The sequence below is a fragment of the Heliconius melpomene genome, chromosome 3 (assembly GCF_056956725.1).
Source record: "Heliconius melpomene rosina isolate 202511_hmr_F chromosome 3, ASM5695672v1, whole genome shotgun sequence".
NCBI lineage: Eukaryota > Metazoa > Arthropoda > Insecta > Lepidoptera > Nymphalidae > Heliconius > Heliconius melpomene.
In genome coordinates, this window is record NC_140391.1 from 2478782 (window position 1) to 2502162 (window position 23381).

A 23381-nucleotide genomic window follows, 5' to 3' on the forward strand; every position below is an offset into this window, starting at 1 on the left:
CAGCGGCGTTGGGTTACGCCACTCAACACGCAATGCCTCCAGAATACGGCGGAAAGTGGGGAACGGAGTGTCTTAACACTAGGTTCCCTCTGCCTGCTGTGTGCGGGAAACAGCGTGAAGTTGATTTTAAGGCGTAAGCGATTGGGTTACTTGATGGTATATGGTGATCGCCACTCACGCTCCAGAGGAGCTACAGGTGTGTTGCCTGCCTTAGAGATGGAGGGACCTGCCATCTTGCATAACTTGTATGATATTAAATAAATATTTAAACTTTAAGAAAATATTTGAATTTGTATGAAATATCTAGGTTAATAATAGGTTGACGATTGGCAGAATGACTTTTATAAGAAGAGGGTATTGAAACATTTTAGTAATAACAATCTTGTATTACTTACATTCAAATATTAGAATTTTTATTTTTTATTGTTATTATTTATTTATTAAAATAAAATAATATATACATGCATACTATATAAATTGTTTTTAATAAAACGAAATATATTCATTTAGTAATTTATTTATAGGAAATATAAAATAAGGTTCATACTAGCGTTTATGTTCTATACAATTTATTTACATTGTAACATCCTTATACTTAGAATAGAATCCTTAGAATTAAATAAATACTATTATAAAATAAAAAATGGACGTAAATACGTAGACGTAAAAAAATGCATTTATTATTATGTAATTAATAAAAAAAATATTGAGGTCGTCGGCACATCATCTGACAGCACACGCGACAGCTTTGGGTTTTGATTTCTACTTCGAGGCAATAAATTATTTTAATTTTTCTCTCTGCCTATCCTGTTATATAGAAGAAAAAGCTTAAAACTAAGAAAATCAAAGCTCCACGGTGGTTGCATGTTCCATCTCTGTTTCAGTGAAATGAAAAATTTCCATTCGGTGTATTCATGTTAGCAGGCAGTTTTTCGAATTTGGCGAACAGTGTACATCGGAGTGACTCAACACTAAGTCGTATTACGCGAAATAAAGCCTGAATATTAAACAAAATATTTTAAAATTATAAAATTACAATTTAAAAAACAAATATGTATATGTAAATTTATTTTATATAAATCCGTGTTATTGAAGTAGTTTAACGGTACATAATCTACTTCGTTTGTTTTTCTTTTGAGTGGGAGTTCTTAACCATAATAAAATAGTAATAAATGTAAACTAAAAATGGTGAAACTGCTAGTAAAACTTTCGTTAAGATCAATTCTACAGTTTACAAAATTAGCCTGGACTAACAGACAGACCAACATTTTTAAATATTTATCACACGCGATTACTTGTGGATTTAACAGCCTATAGATATCTAGAAATACCTATATTTTTTTTCTATTAAGACAGTAAAACATTGGGTAAAAACTTTATGATGATATGCATGCTTACTGTCTGTAGACCTCAACTCTGCTACTGACTAGAAATTACTATTATAAGGAAAGAAGGAAAAACATCTTAAAGTATATATAGCTTAAAATTAAGACAATTAAAAACTTGTAAAATAAAAAAAAAACTCTAAAAAAAACTAAGAACTATCGAGATCAACAAGGTGTTTGAGTAAAAAAAATCAAATTGGTTAATTCATTCACGAGCTACAGTGCCACAGACAGGCAGATGCACAGGCGGACCAAACTTTTAACACCTTATTGAGTCAAGTATAGAAAAATAAAGATACCATGGACTTAAAAACTCGTCATTAAAATTTATTTATGTATGGGTTTTCATTTATTTTTCAGTACAATGAAAGCCTTTCCAGCTCATCTCAATGATTTCCCAAGAGTATAGTTTTATACGTTCTATATATACGAGTAAATCAATCGATAAAGTAGATTTTTTAAAAAAATACTCCTAATATTATTAAGCTGTTAGCTGTGTTTGCTTGGACGCGGTAATCTCAAGAACTACTGGTTTGGTTAATTATTTTTTTGTTTTTCGTACAATAGTCCATTTATCGAGAGGCTGTAAGCTACAGACCATCATGTTAATAGTTTAGAAGAATTTAAACAGATATATAAATTGCACTCTTGAGGGTCTCGTGAACTTGTTGAGAAATTCCCTCTGGTGTCGCGGCAAAGCAGTTCGTGGCGTTGACGTTCGTCCAAAACGCAATACCTCCAGAATTTAGCGCAAAATGGGGAACGAAATGTCTTAACATTAGTTTCCCTCTTTCTATTCTTCTGTCTGCGGGATATAGCGTGACGTTATAAAAAAAAAGATAGAAAAATTTAATAATTCAGATAATAAATCGGCAATTTATCGTAAATTAAATAAGCGTTGACGTGAAGCGTCCGTACATTTTATATTGTGACCTAGTCGGGTTCACGCGACGGTGACAGAATTTTTTTATTTATTTGACATTTTCCTATAGGCCTTTCCGATTTTTAAATTAGATATTTAATTAATTTTTTTTTAGCTGCACGGTGTATGAGGCAGCCTAGTGTTAAGATACTTAGAGAGCGGTCTCTACCTTCCGGCAAATTTTGGAGGTATTGCGTGTTGAGTGGCGGAACTCAACGCTTTTGCTTGGACACCAGAGCGAAGAAGAAAACATGTTTAATATTTTATTTAAACCTACGTATCATCATAACCTGTCACGCTTTCAGTCATCGCCATCAATCATCGCCTTTAACGTCAAATATCTTATATTCTTCGTTTAACCGACAGTTAAGTCTAAGTAGGCAATTATTATTAAAGATAATTATTAATTTATTTAAAAAAAAAGATGTTTTTATACTGCTCTCAAATTCTTTCTTATTAATAAGGTAGAATAAAATAACTAATATAGGTACAATGTACATAAATAAATTATGTGCTTATATCTTAATTTTACAAAATATATATTTCTACAATAAGATTTTCATTAAAAATATAGATTAATAGAATATTTTTATATATTTCGCTCAATTTGGTGAAACACTGACGTAATTGTATTTTATAGTTAAGTATGACAATGTCTGCGAAGATCCTAACAGATTCCTACAAGTTTTTAAAAAACGTGACTGTTGCACTAAATAAACGATTTTTACTTCTATCCTTAAAAGAAGGGATAAAAAAATAAGACAAAAGAATACTCATAGTTCTATCATATATGGCACAGTAGTTCATTTTTCACATTCTATGTCACCATTGCATCAGGTAGGCGGTTCCGGATCTTTTTCTTTATTGAGAGGACTTCCCTCTGGTCCTCCATCGCCACTGTTACCACTGTTGATCGCTATTGAGGTAAGCGGTACCTGAGGGTTAAAAAGGTATTAAGAACAAATCAGCTTTACGCTTTATCTCGCACAATTCATGGTAGGAAGAGGGAACCTAGTGTTACGGAGTGTCCGTTCCCCACTTTTCGACAAATTTATCGAGGCATTATGTGTAGAGTCTTATCTACCTACCCTGCTATAAACGCAAACCGGGAAGCAGATTTTTTAAAAATTATTCTTATAATTTCTTAGAAACATACGATAAAAATTCAGTTAGTGAATAAATTTGAATTATTAAATATTAATATTCCTTTCTTTATTGCAATATCTTATAGAAATTGAACTTTTATGAGTAAAATGCCTAAAACCCTCAGAGATTACCACTATATTGTATTTCTAAGCATTTCGTACGTGTCTATTATTAAGAGGCAGAGAGAACGTGACGAGCACACTACGTATGTAACGTAGGACGCCATACGACGTATCTAAGACGAAGATAATCTCGAACATCTTAATTCCCTGTACAATCGTTATATAGTTGTAGCTTGAGAGTAAGTGAGAGTACTGTTTCTCTTTGATAATTACACTAATTTGCGTGAAATTTGCAGCTTTAACTAGTTTCGGTATTCTAAAATAGATTTTATTTTAATATCTTTTTTTTACTTTTACGCTGTTCCTCGCATTGAAGTGGCAGAAGCAAATAATTTTTAACACCTTGCCAGAGTAAATATTGAGTTCCGAAACACAATAGGCAATTGTGTTTCGGAACTTAATATTTGACTTTGTTACCAGAGCGAGAAAACATGAAAATATTTTCTCCATATTGAACCCAAAACCGTCTATTTTTTATTTCTTTACTGTGCTATTAATTTTTTCTGTGTTTTTGGCTTCTGGATTGTTTTAAATGTATTGTTCCGTCATTTTAGGATTAAAGTGAAAAAGCTGAAAAAAAACTGTTTACTAGAAAAGTATAGAATATTAAAGTAGATTTTTTTCATTTTTATCTCTTATTAAAATTCATCAAAACTTTGAGATTCAAATCTTTGAAAATTTGTTATATTGTACTTTTTCTTTTGCTTATTCCAGAATGAAAATATAGCATCGTAAATATCTGTCATGTTGAAAATTTTCATCATAAAGTGGCGATACAAGACCAAGACAAAGTAAACACTGTATTTTTTATTTAAATGGATCCGTCAGCTTTTTGTTCAGAAAAATAAATGGTTAAGAAAACAAATTTAGCTTTCTATTCTTAAATTATTTGGGAGTTGGTTAAAATCTTGAATTGTTTACATTTCGAAGTATATAAAAAGGTATGAGGCCGTCCTGGTGAAGGAGCATAAGGGTGCGATTGTAAACGACAAGTTGTGGGTTCGATTCCCACTCCGAGGATTTAAAATATTTTAATTAGTTTTTAAGAACTTGAGTTAAGATTTAGAGGTAAAAATATTCTAAAATTAATCCAAATTACAGAAGAAAAAAAATTTAAATAATTAAATCCCCTAATTCTTCTTTTTGCTCATACATATGCTTCTCTTCTTTTTGCTGCAATTAACGGAACCGCCATTTTCGTGCTCTACTCTACTTTATATTTGTCATAGAATTCCCTTCGAGTGAATCTGAACCCATAATTACCGAGCTTATTTAGCTATAATCCGGCTCTGCCATGATGAAGTCATTAGTAGAGTAATTATTCTAAACAATCGATCACGAGAGCTAAAACGATATTCGATGTTTGCAAACTGGAGCGTAAATATAGTATTGTAATTGTTCTATTATTGTTTAGGGATTTTTTTTCAGCTTCACGCTGTACCTGCCGGGTAGGCAGAGGGAGCCTAATGTTAAGTCACCCCGCTTTCTACTTCTCGCCCAATTCTGGAGGCCTTGCGTGTTGAGTGGCGGAACTCAACCAGTGACAGTCTGGACACCAGAGCGAATAAATAAAAATATTTCATTTCCTCTAGTAGGAAACGAACCTACAACCCGTCACGTCTACAATCACACGTTTGTACCACTCAGCCACGACTGGCTATGCTGGACTTAGCTAAAAATCTGGTGTAAAATAATGATCTCAGCCAATAAAAATATACGTCGTAAGCTTACTGCGACGTTTTTAATAACGATGCGATATTTTTAATTCGAGTTTAGAATCTTTAGTTGTCTTTAGTAGACGATAAACATTTGATTCATATTTAGATTTTAGTAAATATAAAATTATATTTAAACGCCATTTACCATAGAGACTGCTGTACAGATGTTAGCGTCAGAGGGTCTTGGCGGTGATAACGCGGGGTCGAACCTTAGGTCCAATTGAAGCATAAATAAAGCGGCCACCAGGGTAGAAATGGACACCGATAGCTGTGCCGCTGCCACCCCAATACATGTTTTGCTGTTACACCTGAGAAAATGAAGGAAATTTTAATATAGTTTTCGAAATATAAAGTGGATGAAAATATTCTGGTTGATTCCTAACAGTAATAAATATGTACTAGTATGTTTGTAACCAATATTTTTGGGTTCGGGTTCTATTACTAGAGTGTGCTTGTGTGCTTTGTGTGCTTTTAACACGCAATATTTCGAATCTAGCTAGAAAACGGAAAATGAGGTCCCCTGACGTTAAATTTTCCCTGCATACACTGCTATAAAAGATAAAGTGTGAACAAATATACCCAAGATTCATCAAGGATCTGATGCAGAAGACCAGCATAGCAACATGCGCAGCGACGGCTATAGTCCACAGTAGAGTCAATGGTATTGCTGCACAGGGGGACGGACCGAGTGCCCGCCATGGCGCACCCCAGCTTCTGGTTGTTCTTGACCTAGCAGATGCCCATCCTCCGAAGCCGCGGCTGTAGTATACTGATGTAGCTAAAAATATAACTGTTTTAAAGGCTAAGTAGAAGAGGAGCAATTAGTGTTAAGACATTCTGTTCTCCACTTTCATTGCATGATGAGTGACGGAACTAAACGCCGTTTTTTACGTCTACACCAGAGCGAAGAATATATTTAAAAAAAAATCTCGACTGGGAATCGAACCCACAACCTGTTACGGTTACAGTCACACTTTGTGTCCCTGCGCCACGAATGGTTTCAATTTTGTAATTATTACAAAACAAACAAATCCGGAATTCGGCTGAAAGTGGGGAGGGGGGGGGGGTATGTTTACACTAGGCTACAAAGTGTGCTGATATTAATCATTATTAATTACCGTTATTACTCGTAATAATCATTTTTTTCATTTTACGAGGAAGGCAAAGACGACTTAATTTAACATTTATATATAAACAACGCAATCAGGAACTTCCTGACAGCCCTAAGTTAACTTCATTAATTCTTATTATACCTAACTTGAAATTGCTTTGAAATTGAGGTGGCTAAAATATAATTTTCATCATTACTTAATTTTCTTTATATAGGTAACTATAATAGAAAGTAAGTAAGTAAATTTAGAAGGTAAGGTCTTTTTATTATTTTCATTTTTCTACATACTAGAGCAGGCTAGGCAGAGGGAACCTTTTGTTAATATACTTCCCAACTTTATCCCCAATTTCCTACATAAGAATACATTTTATATATCTAGCGTTAGCGTTATCTTACCGGCAGCCAAAACTGTGAAAGCTCCAGTCGGTACACCTAAGCCGAGTTCAGGCTTTTGACGTTCTTCAAGCCAGCCGACTGCCCCGACGACTAATCCTCCTATACCGCACACGACCTATATAAAACAGAATTATATAAAAAAAAGAAAAAGAAAAGAAAAAATAGAGAATTATATAAATATTTCTCAAAAATAATAATAACTTTTTTTTTTATTTTTATCTAGTGTCTAATCTAATCTAGTGTCAGAACACTCTTATTACACTTTCCTTCTTTATTTGAAACATCACGTGTTGAATGGTCTAACTCAGCACTTCTTAACTAAAAGAAAATTTAACGTAAATCATAAAAAAAGAATAAACGAACAAAAATAAACATTTTCTAAGCTTTAACAGAAAATAAAAATTCCCGTCGGAAGAAAACAAAATTAAGCATAATATGAACGAAATATGTAAATGAGAAGATTTCTTTCGAAGACTATAAGATTCTTCGTCCTAAATAAATGAATAAAATTTATTCTGTGGTCTTGAGATTTATTATAAATAGAAGTAGATTCTCCAAGCAATCATATTGCTTTTAACGAAAGATCCAATAAATTATGCTCGAAAATAATTTCGTAGTTCTTAAGTGAGATTTAATGATAACTGAGATTTAATGATAATATTCTTAGTAACGCAATTAAGGCGTTACTTCCTGTATCTATATTCTATACCAATGCTGATAAAAAGTTTTCCAGTTTTGTGCTGTATCCTACGTGGCTGAAGGGAACGGAGTGTTTAAACATTAGGTTCCCAACCTGCCTCTGAAAGGGCTACACTTTCCAACATAGTAAGTATACATATCTTATTAACTTTATATGTATAAGACTATTAATATTCAAAATTTCAGCTTTGCTAAAATGACGTAGGTCTGGGGGCCCTGGGATCTCAGTCTATATAGATTGAAATGCAATATCAAATATCAATGCCGCACCTTATCTGACTAGCCAGAGGCGCGCCTGCATTTTAAATGTAAACAATGTCACTTAAAGCACTCTCGTCTCACAACTTAAAGTGCTAATGTTAATGATATAAGACGTGAAAGTAAAAAATCCTGCCTATGGCAAGGTAGTCAGAGGGAACCTAGTTTAGTATTTCACACGGTGAATGTAATCAAATTAAGGGTCCCCCACATTTGGCAATTTTTTGTGACATTGCGTGTTGAGTGACGGAACTAAAAGCTGCGCTTTGCCTCATTACCAGGGCGAGGAAATGAAAATATTACATAATCAATTTCCCCGACTGTGAATCGAACTGACAACCGACGACTTGAGGCCGTGGAAACTTGAGGCCGTCATGGCCTCAAGAGTTTAATTGATTTTTAATAATATAAACATAATACCTGCAGAACTCTAACTCTAAGAGCAATCGCGAAGGGGTAGATCTGCAAGCCAGCTGCGACGTCCTGGTCGTCGCCCTTAGACGCGCCGCTCACAGCGCTGCATACTGACTGCTTCCGCGACCACATGGCTTTTGTGTTGATCACTGAAAATTGGGAAAGCTTGTGGAAATATTCACATTTTTCTTTATAGTCAAGAATTGAAACAGTCGCAACAAAGCAACATAAGATGATTGTGGGTTCGATTCCCAATCGGGAAAAGAGTTATTTTTATTTACTGGCTCTGGTAGCAAAAATTTGCGGGGCGTTGAGGTCCACCAAAATTTGGCTAGCTGGCAATGGAATGTCTTAACACTATGTTCCCATTTTCTACCATATGTACGAGAATTAAATTAAACTATTGAATTATACTCAACATATCTTCAATGTCCAAATTGTGTCATAAATTATAACGCGACGTTACAAAATTATTATTCGACGTTCACAAAATACATTTAGAACGAATTGGGTGCCAAAAATCAATTGTTATCGCCGTTATCAATGAATATAGATAAGGTTTTAAGCTTTGGAAAGGAGATAAAAATGGCATCCTGTAGGCTGTCTGAGAGAAAAATGTGAATTCAGGAAATAGTGGAGGTATTATAATAAAAACGTTGGTATTGATATCATTTCCTGATAGTATTCTTATCTTCCGACTATAATTTTTGAGTGATGAAAAAAAAAAAAAAATGATGTCTGTGTGTCTTTCTATATAGAAAGGTACACAGAGTGGACCTGGGAACCTTGTGTTGTTATCACTCCGTTCTTCATTTAACAGACACTTTTTAACCGACTTCAAAAAGAAGGAGGTTATCAGTTCGAGTGTTTTTTTTTTTTTTATTTTTGTTTCCCACTTTCCGCCGAATTCTGAAGGCAATGCTTGTTGAGTTTTGGAATTATACGTCGCGCTTTGCCTTATTACCTATCAAAGGACATACTTAGCTCTATTAATATAATTTTGTTAGTGAAAATGCATCAATGTTAATAATTTTCACGGTAATAGCATTAAACGTTGATTGGTTGATTCAATTTGCATTTAGTTAGAACTAATTTCGATTAAACATATTTATTTAATATTTAATCCTGATTGAAATACGAATAAATGCTAAAACCGAAATATACTAAAACATAGTTATGATGCAATTATTAACAAACTATTAACTAAAATGTTAATTAATTTTAAGAATATAACGTATTTCATTTACTAAATTGTCTTTTTTTTTTAAATTATCTTTGGATTTTGGTAAAAATCTCTATGATAGAAGAGAAGAGAAGAAAATATATTGAGATAGAGAAGAGGTAATTTTTGATAAGATTTGCTAAACTATAAATAAAAATGTTCATACTAAATAAACTTTGTAAAGAACTGTACCAAAAGTTTTCAAACGTCTATGTTTGCATTCGGCTGGAATGAATAGTAATAAATTTTACTACTCGCGCAGTTGTAAAATTGGGTTTAAATTTTAAAATATCTTCGAATAAATTAACGTCTACAGATGTTTCTCAATTTGCTAGTTCCATTTTTACCAATGGATTAAATAAACATGGAAAACATGTATTTTGAACGTAGCGGGACTCTAACCTCTGGGAAACCGTCCAAGTTCGTGCGTGAGTGAAGGAGTGACCAAATTTATTAAAAATATGCAATTCAAAATTTAGATATTACTGAAAATTCAATTTCAATATATCCCTAGATTAAAATGCAATTAAATTTGATTTTGATACAGAGCCGTCGTCCGCCGTTTATATTACATTCAATATTCTTAAGTGGTTTGAACTACAAAAATAATGTTTATACATTTTATACATCTGTTCTTAAACGTTTTAATAATAAAATTTTATTAATAAGACCTCCTCACTTCTATTCTATAAGGAAATATCTAATATATATTTCAAAATCTATATACTTATGAAAAACTCTTCCTCTACTGCTGGACTGACTGAACGCGCAAACACATATCGAGCTGTCACAGTTTAGTTTATGAAATCAAGCACAGCCTTTAATGGTGATCGAAGGCGTTCCCTTAAGCGGCTACGATATCAAAAGCAACCCACCTCGAGCTTGGAACAAGGCCTGTGCCTCCCAAAGAGTGCTCACACCCAGGCCACAACTGGCTTTGGTCAATTCGGAAGTCGTTAAATCTATTACCTAGCCAAGTTAGCTGAAGCAAAGAAAGTCTTGTAAAATAGGGACGTTCTCAACTGTGACTGCGGCACTGACTGATAATGGCACACTTGCCCTTCTGCCCAATCCATTTTTTTTATGCTGGATTGATAAAATGAATAAGGCAATGGATGCAGTAATAAGGGATATACGGGATCCAGCGGGAAACTAAAAAAATCAAATTAACTACTTTCTGAAACTATAGGAAAATTCACATTGTTACTACTAAATATAATATTACACACATTCTTTGTCAACATGACACCGCGTACTAACAAGTTCCCTAATAAGCGACAAGTCTACTTCTTTTATATATACGAGTACGTGTTTTTTTATGTTCTACAACTTCATTACATCAGTGGTGTTACTTTTATTATGATACTTTTGTTAGAATATATGTAATGTAAATATACAAAGGCCAGTTTTGGCGCAGTGGGTTCGATTACCGTTTGAAGAAATTAAAAATTTAATATTTTCGACTTACTTTGGTTGTTAGAATTTCCAAAGTAAGAGAACGTCGAAACGACGTCTTTTAGGTCGAACAATTATAGCATAGAGCGTGAAATATATGGAGGGTGAAGCTAAAAAATATATATTAACAAACATATATAAGCATCTAAAACAAATAAACATATAAGTCGAGTGAGCTTTGTATAATTACTCGAACGACTGTAATTTCTCACATTCATCTCAACTTGTTCAAAGGTTTCAGTTAATTAATCGTATGAAATTGTTTACATGAAAGCTTATAATATCAATGTAATTAGAATAAATGTCTTGTATGTATTAATACTTTTATTTATGATATAAATTTAAAAATATTATTTTATTGTATATCAAATTTACCAATTTTAACCGTATGTTTACCAGAGCGAGAAAATGAGAATAATTCATACCCCGGAGTTGAAATTGGAGCCATACCCGTCGCGTGTACGCGTCAGGCGCTGTGCTTTAAGGGTTTAGATTATTTAGAAATTATTTATTTATATCATGCTTTAAAACTAATTAATTTAACTTTAAATATATGTAATATGTATATATTATCAGCAACAATAGCCACAAATATTTGTTAACTAACCAAATATTTTGAATAAGGTTTGAAAACAGATATTACGTAAATAGTTCGATAAACTTTCATATATTCGTACCTACAGATCACATATTTGTGTTTCACTATGAAGATATTTGTTAATTTTGATGTTGAGCTTTTCTAGTTTAAATACGTTAAAGCTGAGAAATAATTTAGTTTAAGAGCGTATATTTTATTTGTATCTTTTACGCAATTTACCGTATATAACAATGTAAATTATTTATTACAAAATTAAGTCTTTATTTTATCTTTATCCATTTTAAAATATATATATATTTAAAATTATAATAAAGTATAGCATTTATTTATAGACATTTCTATAAACATTTTATTGAGATGTGAATTTGCGATCGGCTGTTTTATTTGTACCAAAATAATATTATTTCACGTGAATAGTTAGTGGCAAGCTATAAATGTTCTATTTATTAAACAAGATTCAGCTTTTATTATACAATGATTGGAAACATGGTTGAGATGTTTATTATGTACAGGTATTTTATCTTATAATATATTTGTTTATGTCGAAATTTTTTTTATGCTTAAACTCTCCGTTTTTTTCGTGAAATGTTTCCCTCAAACATTTTGTACAGAAAGGCAGAACTAAGGACCAAGACAAGGGGAAATCGATTGACTTTCGAAAACACAAAGGAAAGTCACGTAAAAACAGATAGACCTCCCGGAGGGCATGTATGAAGAGTTGATGTCGAAGCGAAAGAGGTATACAGAGATCGATTTAGGGCTCCATTCTTTGCAGCTAGCTGGGTAGCTGGGTAGATCTAAAGAGTGATAAAGAGTGATTATAAAAAAAAAAGAGTGATCCTAAAAAAATGTTACTGTAAAAAATACAAACTATTTCACAAACCAAAACGGCACTTAAAAGTATTTTCAAATAAAACAAACACTTTTAAAACTAACTATTTAATGAAAAACATTTTCAATCAATAATCAAAGGTAGTGCTGTCACCATCGCGTCCACGGACACTCTCCTGTCATGCTTCACTGGCTCTTCCACGTTGTTAAACATGACATATGACAGTGACGATGTCGATGACTTCGTTAGCTGGTATTGGGTTTTTAATATATCTTGATATATGTGAAATTGTGTGTTTGTTTGAATGCTCGAAGCTCTAGAACTACTACTCATGTAGATTTAAATAATTAGTTTTGTAATACTCGTTGATGAGAAAGGTATTACGATATAAATAACCTGAAATATTTATATAGAAGTAAAAAAAGAATTAAGTCATAAATTATAACAGTACGAAGTTAGAATTTGTGAATCTCTTGAAATTTTTTTTAATGTCCAGACAAAGATAACCAATATTTTTGTCGTGTTTCATCAGTTATGAAATATTTTAAACATAAATTGTACGCCAAATGTTAAACGTTCTAAGCACAAAGATATCTACATTTCAAAAGACATTCATTACAGAGATTTAAGGGGGCAGATGAACGGTGTAGGTTTATTTATACGGTCGCCTTACGATCTTTTGAATAAGATAGCCATAGCCCTAAAGATATGGACATCATATTTTCTACTACTTGAATTACTTTGGGTTTTATATTTGACGAAGGTTTTTACCCACGCTTGTATAACAGGGTAGGTAAAAATAGTTTTAAGATACTCTGCCACTTTTTGCCGGATCTTCAAGGCTTCAAAAATTTAATTTTTGACAATTATTAATTTTATCTCTCAAGTAACAAGATAGTGTGGCGTTGAGCGCCGTGACTTCAAGATTTAAAAATTGAGCTCGAATAGAAATGAAGACCGGAGTATCTTAACTCTAGGTTTTCTCTGCCTACCCTGGTTTTTGTGGATACGATTTTTGTGGATGGATCGTGAAGTTGTAATAATATCACAGATGAGGATTGAACCCAGGATTGGCACCTCGTGGATAGTTAAATATTTTTCTATTTCATAATAGTCATCATTGACATCAACTTATCTTTTCCACTTGGTATTTTATGTCTTAATTAAAAATAAAAAACCTTTTGAATAAAAATAAATTATTAACAATTTCAATGTGGACTTGACATGATTACGTAGTTGCGACTGCATCATTACGAACGTCTGATAAATATATTTTTTTCACGCTTCGCATATAGCAGGGTAGGTAGAGGAAATTTAGTGTTAGGACACTACGTTCTCTATTTTCAGCGGAATTTTCGTGGCATAGCTTGTTGAGTGGAACGGAACTCAATGCCCAGCTCTTTTCTGTTTACCAGAGCGAAGAAATGAAAATATCAATAAATAATAGTTCGATATGAACTGAGATGGAATCGAACTCACAACTTTCACGTTTACAGTCTCACGCTTGTGACTTGAAATAATGCAAAATAAAATGAATTTGTATCCACACCTATCACGTGTCCAATCACTCTCTCAAGTTTACCATAATATTTTTTACATTTTGAAAGTATTATTCTATACTTAGGATAGAAAAATACATCTTAGAAAACATATAAAAATTAAACGTAGCAACATATGAACCCGCGCCTCTGCCATAAAACCTATGAAAATGAAGTTCTTGATAACAAAACTAACCACTTCATGGCTAATATGTTTTCGTGAAGCAACCCCAAATCCATCTTTAACATCGCAAACAGTAAGAGATCTACTTCACTCAGTTGAAACCGCTCCCGGATATTACACGAACGACGCAAAAATATTTTCTCCGATACTTTTAATATGGAACTTTTCTTATTGGCCCTTTATATGTTGGTATACTGATTTATGAGGATTTAATAAGAACATTCTTACTAAATGATGAAATAAATTACGAATTCTTTATTACGAGAAATATTTAGAAATTGGAATGGTAGAGTTTGAATGAAAAAAAATTGGAGGTCTCGAGCTTCTTTTGATATTCAGGCTTAGCTTAGCCAGAGCCCCTTCATTTGATGCTTTACTTGAACTACCCTTTTAAGGTTATTATTTTCTAGGATTTGACCACAAATGTGTAGTTTTTAGCTGTAGATGCTAGCTGCCAAACTTCATAGTTCTAGGATATTATTCGGAAGAACCGTATTAATTTTGATAGGGGGAGACCTCGGTTGACCTTCGAAAACAAGTATCAAAGATACTGGAGGAAGGTCACGTAAAAAGCATGAGGACCCCCCGGAGGACATGTATGACGAGGCGAAAGAGGTATGTCGAAACCGTTGCGTTTAACACTCCGTTGTCTCTGACTACCCCACTAGGGATAAAGCGTGAAGCTAAGTTAAATTTTAAGTTATAAAGTGATAGATGTAGTGATACATATCACATTACTAAAATTTAAGAAATCTTATTTAAAAATCGCTACAATTTGTTTACTTATTAATTATAAAGATAGAGCTATAAATATTTTCAAATACTTACCGGGCATTGAAATTGTTATCACGTTATCACACTACACATACTATATTATAATTAACCAAAATATAAATAAAATATAAATTTACTTTCTTTTAGAAATATTTACAACGCGATCTTTATGAAGCGCGAGACGCCTAACGTGCTTCCCCTCTCAGTTGTGGCGGAATACTGAGTTCAAATTGTGAATTTTCACGCTAGATATCAACGATAATATTTTTTTTGTATTTCAATATATATATATATATATATATATATATATATATATTTTAAATATAGTACTTTTTAATTAATTTATTAGGCTGAATAAATTATGAAATTGAAAATGAATTTTCAAAAGTTATTTTACTTGTTGTTATTTAAAAGTTATTGAATACGTAATGTATGATTAAGGGATATAAATAACAAATCACTACGTTTTATGTATTAAAAGTGTTACATATTTGTATTGAATCAAACATTTTTTCTGGAATATTTCCATTATATTTAAGCCATTCCTTTCGGTATTTACTATAATTTTTTTTTTTTTAGGTTTCACGCTATATACCGCACATGGCAGGGTGGTAGGCAAAGGAAACCTAGTGTTCTGACACTCCGTTCCCTACTTTCCGCCGAATTTTTGAAGCATTGCGTATTGAGTGGCGTAACTCAACGCCGCGTTTTGGCTTATTACCAGAGCGAACAAATGAAAATATTAAATATTTCATTAGAAAGAGAAACGAACACAATAATTCTGATATCAAGACAAATCACGGTGTTGAATCACCATTCAACACAATGTCTCGATAATTGGACGGAAGTATGGGAAAGGAGTAAAAGATAAAAGCGTTTCAATTGTTAGCTTTACTTCTTAATATTTATTCAATATTAAACTTTGATCTTTGACATTCACGATATAAATTGTAAGATATTTTACTATGTAAATGTCTCACAATAGTCTAATGAAGACAAAGCCTTTATTATTAGGTGTCTCATTATGAAATTCATATTATACCCTCTACGTGAAATACGAGTATCTCTTGTGTGATTGGGTACTTAAGAAATAATTTAATATTACATTCCTATACGTTTATTTGTAGATAACTCACAATGAAGTCTTATTTTTTCAGTTTCATTCAAATATGGGAACCTTGTGTTAAGACACTCTATTTAACCCTTCCTTCCTTAACATTATGTTGCCAGGTTCCCTCTTCCTACCCTGGTATGTGCAGTATACAGCGTAAAGTTAAAAAAATCTGTATGTTTGTAAAGGCGATTTACGGTTGATTATTTACATGATAACGTAGATAAAAAATTGCATACTTTTACGAATTTAATTGTATTATTATTTTTAATATGAAGAAAGAGTTTATTAAAAATTATTGTTTTTCAATAAATTAATACTTTCCTATACTTGTTAATTATTTTCTGTTTATAACATCACAAGGCGAACTCTTAGGCCGATCGTGCCTCTTTATCGTTTGTTCCTCGCTCTCGCTTGCCCGCGCGGCTCATATGGAACGTGACAATGACGTCATGCTTTTTTATAGGTGCAGCCGTCGTTTATCAATTATTACATCAAAAACAAAAAAATGAACCAGCTTCAGGTGAACAGAGTGACTCAAGATCTCTGCTTACTTTAGAATATACTATAAACTACATAAAGCTTATTAGTATATAAATTCAGTGCTCTTACCGTATTTTGTTTTATCGTAGACAAGTTTTATTTCATTTGGTCCGTTTTATGAGCATTGTGAATAAGATATATTTTCGTTTTACTGCCCTGAAAAACATCGCCTATAATTCAATTTCCTTTCCAATCTCACCCTGATTCCAATCATACACTATGTAGGTAGTAGAACATCTGTATCTAAAAAGACAAAATAAAAAAATATAGATATAGATGACTATTTCTTTGTACATAAAAATATTTTAAGATTATTTCTAAATTAAAAATATTGTTTACAAATATTGCGTTAAGTTGCGCCACTCTAGAGGAAACGAACGAAAAATGGTGTGGGTTCCGTCTACGACATATCAACATGTATGCGGGATACAGAGGGAAACTAAAAAAAGAAAAAAGGTAATGTCTCCAGTTACATAAGCATAAGGATACATTCCGATAACGCCGCACTTGCACCTCGCGGAATCGAACAATAGTGTTTTAGTATTTTGATGATTTAACTGTTTTGAATTATATAAAATTTTAATAAAGATTCTCTGTCTTCAACTTACTTTAAAACAGAAAGGTTGTTTATAAAATTAAATAAATAATTTTTAAAAAGCCTTTTTCTCGCCTGAGTAATTTAACTCTCCTCATTTACTATTTTCAGACCCAATTTAAAAATAGAATTTTGTGGCTAGAAACTCTTAGCTCTATACCTACATGTTTTTGACAGTTTTAACCAATAAGCAATTAAAGTACAGCGTCAATTGCAAATTAATTTTCATCATGCGCTTAATTACTTTTAAATTATACATATAGTTTTTTAGGATTCCGCGCTGAAAGGGTAAAATGGGTTCCTATAACTCTAAGATCCCGCTGTCCGACCGGCCATCTGACGGCCGTTTGTTTTCATTACTCACAATGTCAACGCGCGGCGTTCAGTTCCGCGTACTGATATACTTAGCATGTATATCAATACAAAACGTGTATTCGAAGCAGTATGCAAATAAATAAATAATATTTTTTTCAGTCAGATTTGCAATGTTGGCAATGCTCCACAATGGAGTCAATTTCATTAACCACGTTAATTAATCATCATTTAACAAGCTTACATTAGGCCGACCTGTAGCTTTGTAATAAAGTTAAAGAAGCTTAATTTCACCAACGTTTAGTTTATCATGATGAAACATGGTAATTATACTTCCATGAATTGAAAACATGGTACTGTCAACGTTTAATAATAGAGTTTGGAAGTAAGAGAAGAGGTAGGGCTGTTAGAGATATAATAAAATCCTTGAGTTTCGCAGTTTTTACACATTTATTTAATTTTTTTTACTGTAACTGTGGTTTAACATACATATGTCAAACAAAGATAAGTCTCGGTGTAAGGGTTCAGGAACACATCTCCGGTGTCGAGAATGAGTATGTATTGGAAGTCAGCTTTATGGCTTATGTGAGCATACAACGGGTATCTAGAGAAGGCGGTTCGACACTGGCATCCACTAATAAAGGGTCTCAAGTCCACCACCAGATGGCGAGGTACAGAACCCTGTTAAAATAAAATTAATATTATATTCAAATAAATTATAAACATTAAATGTTCAACAAGGCTTCGCAATTTCGATTTCAACAAACCAATTTGTCTCTACGACCGTTTAATAGCATAACTATATGTACTTTTAGTTAAACATGTCCCTAATATAAAATTGAGAAGATTTTCGTTCATAAAATAGTTTTTATACTGCTACTTGAGAACAGTATAAGAGCATTAGGGGTGGATAAAGATAATTTGATCGTCATGGCGTAGTGGGATAGCTCCTGACTTCGAATGTGATGAATGCTGGTTTGATTTTTACTTTAGTGATTTTTTTAGTGATGTCTGTAAGGCAATCGTAATTCATACGAAATAGGAAAAAGATTTGGTGGAACAATAGATGTTATGAGTAGATAAATTACTTTTATTTTATTTCTCTGGCAAGATATTACGCGTCGTTAAGTTCCGCAACTCAAAGCTTAATATTTCTCAATTGGTTGAAAAATGGATAACAAGAAGTAAAAAAATATGCTACATATATTTTTTGCTCAGAACAGTATAAGAGCGTTAAGGGTGTATAAACAGAATAATATGGCAATCGCATTCTATACTTAGCCTCCAGCGACCCGTAATGTGACACCGAAGGCTCATGAAGTACCGTTCTTAGACATATGAACATAAGAATATTGGCTTCTATTTTATATTTTTCGATTCTAAAAAGAAGCGCGGTGTTGAATTCCGCCATTTAATTTAGAATGCCTCCAGAATTGCGCGGAAAGTGGGGAACCATGAAATTAAGAGTTAAATTTGCTTGAGTTTTATTGTTGAGATTTACTTGAATAAAAGACGTATTGATCGCTTGGTAGTTTATTGGACACTTTTTCACATCATTTACATAAGTTTTTTTAATAGTTTGTGCCATATTTTCTACTGTATTTAAAGCTTTTTCCACTGCCGTAGCCATTATTATATAGTTCAATTCTATTGCAGTAATGTAATATTATAACGATCCTGTTTGTTTCTTATGAAAATACGTAGAATAGCGAAGCGTCTTATCTGGATCTTTTGTTCCAGATAAGACTGTGTAATTTTATGATATGTCAGTCGATTATGGACCAAATGCCTTAACACTAGGTTCCCTCTGCCTACCCTGCTGTGTGCGGGATACAGCGTGAAGTTGATTTTGACTTAATAGGCCGCCGTGGAATAGGGGCAAAAAGTTGTGAGTATAACACGACGGTTATGGGTGCGATCCCCACTCGAAGTAATTAATTAGTATTATATACAGCATATCTAATGTTAAAACACTCCGTTCTCCACTTCCCGTAAAGTGTCTCGAAGCATTGCGTGCTGAGTGAAGGGACTCAACGCCAGGCTTTTGCCATGGTGTCAGAGTGAAGCAGATTTTTTTATTACTGTAGCTGTTACACTATATTTTTAGATATTATGTATATTTTTACTAGATTAGGCTCTATTTTCAAATTTGAAATTGTTAATTATGTTTAATAAGCCAAAATAAGCTTACGTTTACTAATAGTTAACTAAGTATATAATGTTAGGTTTTCGCCAAATCTGTAGCTGAAATAGCGTAGAAAACTTAAATATAAATTGTGGAAGTTCTTCTGCTTCAAGAAAATTTGCCTCTTACGAATTACAAAAAAAATTCTTTTGTAAGCTTAAATTTTTGTTTGCTCCTTGAGTGTATTTAGTTCGTCCAAATATTCAATTGTAAGAAAAAAGAAACCAAGTTTTTGTCTTTGTAACTTTTCCTTTTTTACACATAATAAAGACCCGCATCGTCCAGTATCGCCCGAATTCGAGATATTAAAGATGTGGCGGAACTGAACTCCGCACTTTGGCGTCCTAATAGAGCGGGGAAACGAAAAATGTCTAGTTTTTTAAGTTGATGCTGATTTTTTGTTTTTATTTTTTTTGCAAAAAGTCACAGTTAATCTAAAATATTGCGATGCTAATACGATGAAAATTTCATGTTCAATTGAATTCCTCCAAATCTAATTATTACCTACTAATAATATTAGCGACATGCAAATAATTTATATTAGAATCATAATATTGCACCTACATCAATATAATATTTATATTTACTTAAAACACTATCTAGACATGTTTACGGGAGCGCGAGTGGGCTTTTAAAAATAACTAAGAAAGTTATATTTAAATTTACTTTAATTAAAATAAGAACAAAGGTATATGTTCTTATAACTAGCTTAAAATTAACTTAACTAGTGAATCGACCGAGCAGAAGTGCATGCTCTAATCGACTAAAGAATAAAATATATAATAATTAAAACTAAAACACTACGTTTGTTTCCCATGGCATGAGGGGATTCGCGTTACATACGCCGAACGCTGATTAGGCGTTTACCGGTACCGTTCTCACACCATGAGGCAACATAACTATCTACTGATAAAATTTTAGAATGTATGTACTTTTGCACACATATTTTTAAAGTTCTAAAAGAAGAAAAAATATTTTTTTAGCTTCACGCTATATCTCACATGTAACAAAACAGGAATAGACAACCAGGAAATCTAGTGTTAAGACACTCCGTTCCCATTAGGGCACTTCTGTTTCCCACTCCCATTTCCGCCGAATACTGAGCTCAGCCCCGCGCCTTGCTTGTTTTCACAACAAGAAATTATAAATGTTATCTATTTCACTTAAACAAATGGAAATCGAAATTACAACCTGTCACGTTTACAGTACAAAAATAATTATTTACGTACTTCCTAAATAATTCCAATTTATTTTTTGTCTAAGCGAGATTCGTATTTTCTACCATCATGTCCAAGCATATCCGAAGTCCACCACCCAGTCCATCGATAGCGATAAATAATATCTGGAATATAAAACCAAAGCTTCAAGGCTATTCGATTTTCATTGAACAGTTTAGCTCGAGGGGATCTAAACTCAGAAAATCGCTCACACGCAATATATGTTAAATCATATCTGATATCTCGTTTAAGGGCTGAGTAGACACCTAATAACATATATCCATATGGTTGTCACATATATTTTTCTGTAGGCATCCACAATTTAATGAAAATGTTCTTTTTGTACCCTGACAGCAAAAACGCAAACGTGACAAGTATGGGCCCAATCCTCACTTTGGTAGAAAAATGCAGCGTTGAGCTACGCCAATCAACACACAGTTTATTCGTGAACCTAAAAGAAATGCTAGAAATAAACTAAATAAACACCTATCGTCTAGTAGCATTCCAATTACACTATAATACAGTATATAAAAATGAAACAGAGAAAAGTCATCTTATTCTACAGTTTAACTCAAGGCAATTGAACTCGGAAAATCATTCACATTCAATTCGTTATAAATCACAGCTGATGGCGCTGAAATTTGCTGCTACATTGAATATTAATGTATTAAAGTTATTTCAACTTTTATAAAGTTAAATTTTGTATGAAGTGTGCACAAGTCGAACGTCTATGACCCTGTTGGGTGACGAATTTAATAAGACTCAATAATAACAGTATCTAATTTAGTAGAAGAAAATATTTTTATTTATTTTAGTTCATAAGCGTGGCGGTTGCGGGCTCGATGACTGGTCGAAGGAATTATTTCCATTTCCTTACTAATTCTACTTAGTAATAAGACAAATCGCGCCATTGACTTCTGTCTCTTAACACACGATGTCTCGATGACGAAAATTGGGTGGAAAGTGGAGAACAAATTGTTCTAACACAAGGTTCCTTCTACTTAACAAAAATAAACGAGAAATTAATAAAATCAATTACGTCTAATTGTCTTTTAAATAGGTACACTTTAAAAGATGTTTCGGAATTCAAAAATATGTGAATTGAGTTTCTTTTCTACGACAGGAATATATAAGTTAAAATATCAGAATATCTAATTATGAGGCATAAGCTATATAGAATTTAACATATACAATTTACATATATATAAATATGCCTATTACGACGATATCGCTATAAATATAGAACAGTTCGATCAACAAACATTCATCTAATATCTCTTGGGAATTGCTTTGTTGTTTACTATGTTTAATAACAACGTGATGAGGATTAGCATATCGACAGTTATTTAAAATGTTTTTTTAACTAATAATACATTTTTTTTAACTTTACACTGTATCCCACACATAGCAATAGCAGAGTAGGCAGAGGGAACCTAGTGTTAAGACACTTCCGCTTCTCATTTTTGGAGGCATCACGTTTTGCCTCGTTACTAGAGAGTGACAATGAAAATATTAAATATTTTATTTTCTACAGTGGTAATCGAACCAACAACTTGTAGCAAAGTTTTTACTCCTACGCTATGACTGGCCTAGTAGAGACTAAAGTGTAGAGACCACTACGTTCTCATTTTATACGATGCGATTAGTAATTGAAGCAAGTAATTTAAAACAATTCTATAATACAAATTTGATTTTTTTTTTTACATTTCACCATGTTTAGTTCCTTTAAGAGCCAGAGAATTCTCGTTACACTCTAGGCATAGCCAACCTAAGCCCAACATTTACATCCTCAATCTAAACATTTGTCTCCATCTCCTCCTTTGCCGCTATATCCATTACGAAGTAGGGTTAATCTCTATACGATACACTGTGTATCTTATACAAACATTTGTACTCGTACTTTGCTGTAATTAAAGCTTTGTCGTAATCCAGCGTATTGGAATTGCTAGTAACTTATTAAAAAATACTTAAAAAAAAAGGACCTTTAAAAAGGACGACCACGACCGTTCTGTCAAGAGTGAAACGACAAAGAAGATTAAAAAATAATAGTTGTGAGTTTGATCCCCACTCGAAATATATAATATATCGAAAAATATTTATTTAAATTCATATTTTAATTTCTTCGCACTGGTGTTAGGGAAACTCGTTAAGTTCCGTCACTCAGCACGCTATGTCTCCGAAATTTGCCAGAAAATGGGGAATGGAGTGTCTTAACATTAGGTTCTCTCTGCCTACCCAGCTCAAAGTGTGTGTAATAAGTTCACAAAAAGCAGTTCATAATGTCTGTCCCACTAGGGACATTTCAATTTTGGGCTAAAAATTGAGACGATACCTCCAAAATCTGGATATCTGACAACGCTGCCGTATCCATTCTGAAGAACAGATCTTTAATATAGGTATAGTTATAATATAGCTATTGCAAGACAATTGTTAGTGTGAGGGTATTTTACAGAAAATAAAATAATAATACCCACATAATTATTTATAAAAGAGGATGGCAACGGCTATAAAAAGTGACGTTTTTGATGGATTGTGTCAGTACGTCGTTATTCTGCCTCTCGTAAGGTGTAAAATTGTGACGGCGTTTAAAATCAGTGTCATTGTTCGAACTAAGTTTTAGAACGTATATAAGTGTAAAGTGTTA

At 32.8% G+C, this 23381-nt stretch overlaps 1 protein-coding gene across 1 annotated transcript; it reads right to left on the reverse strand.

Annotated features, from left to right (window-relative positions):
• Window positions 1–503: 503 nt before the first annotated feature.
• On the reverse strand, window positions 504–14977 carry LOC146539856 (uncharacterized). Its single transcript, XM_085207816.1, has 6 exons — window positions 14829–14977; window positions 8178–8320; window positions 6801–6915; window positions 5873–6071; window positions 5439–5601; window positions 504–3242 (listed from the first exon to the last, which is right to left on the reverse strand). The coding sequence occupies exons 1-6, from the start codon at window positions 14833–14835 to the stop codon at window positions 3141–3143; spliced, it is 729 nt and encodes a 242-aa protein (XP_085063942.1). The 5' UTR covers window positions 14836–14977; the 3' UTR covers window positions 504–3140.
• Between the last annotated feature and the right edge of the window lie 8404 nt (window positions 14978–23381).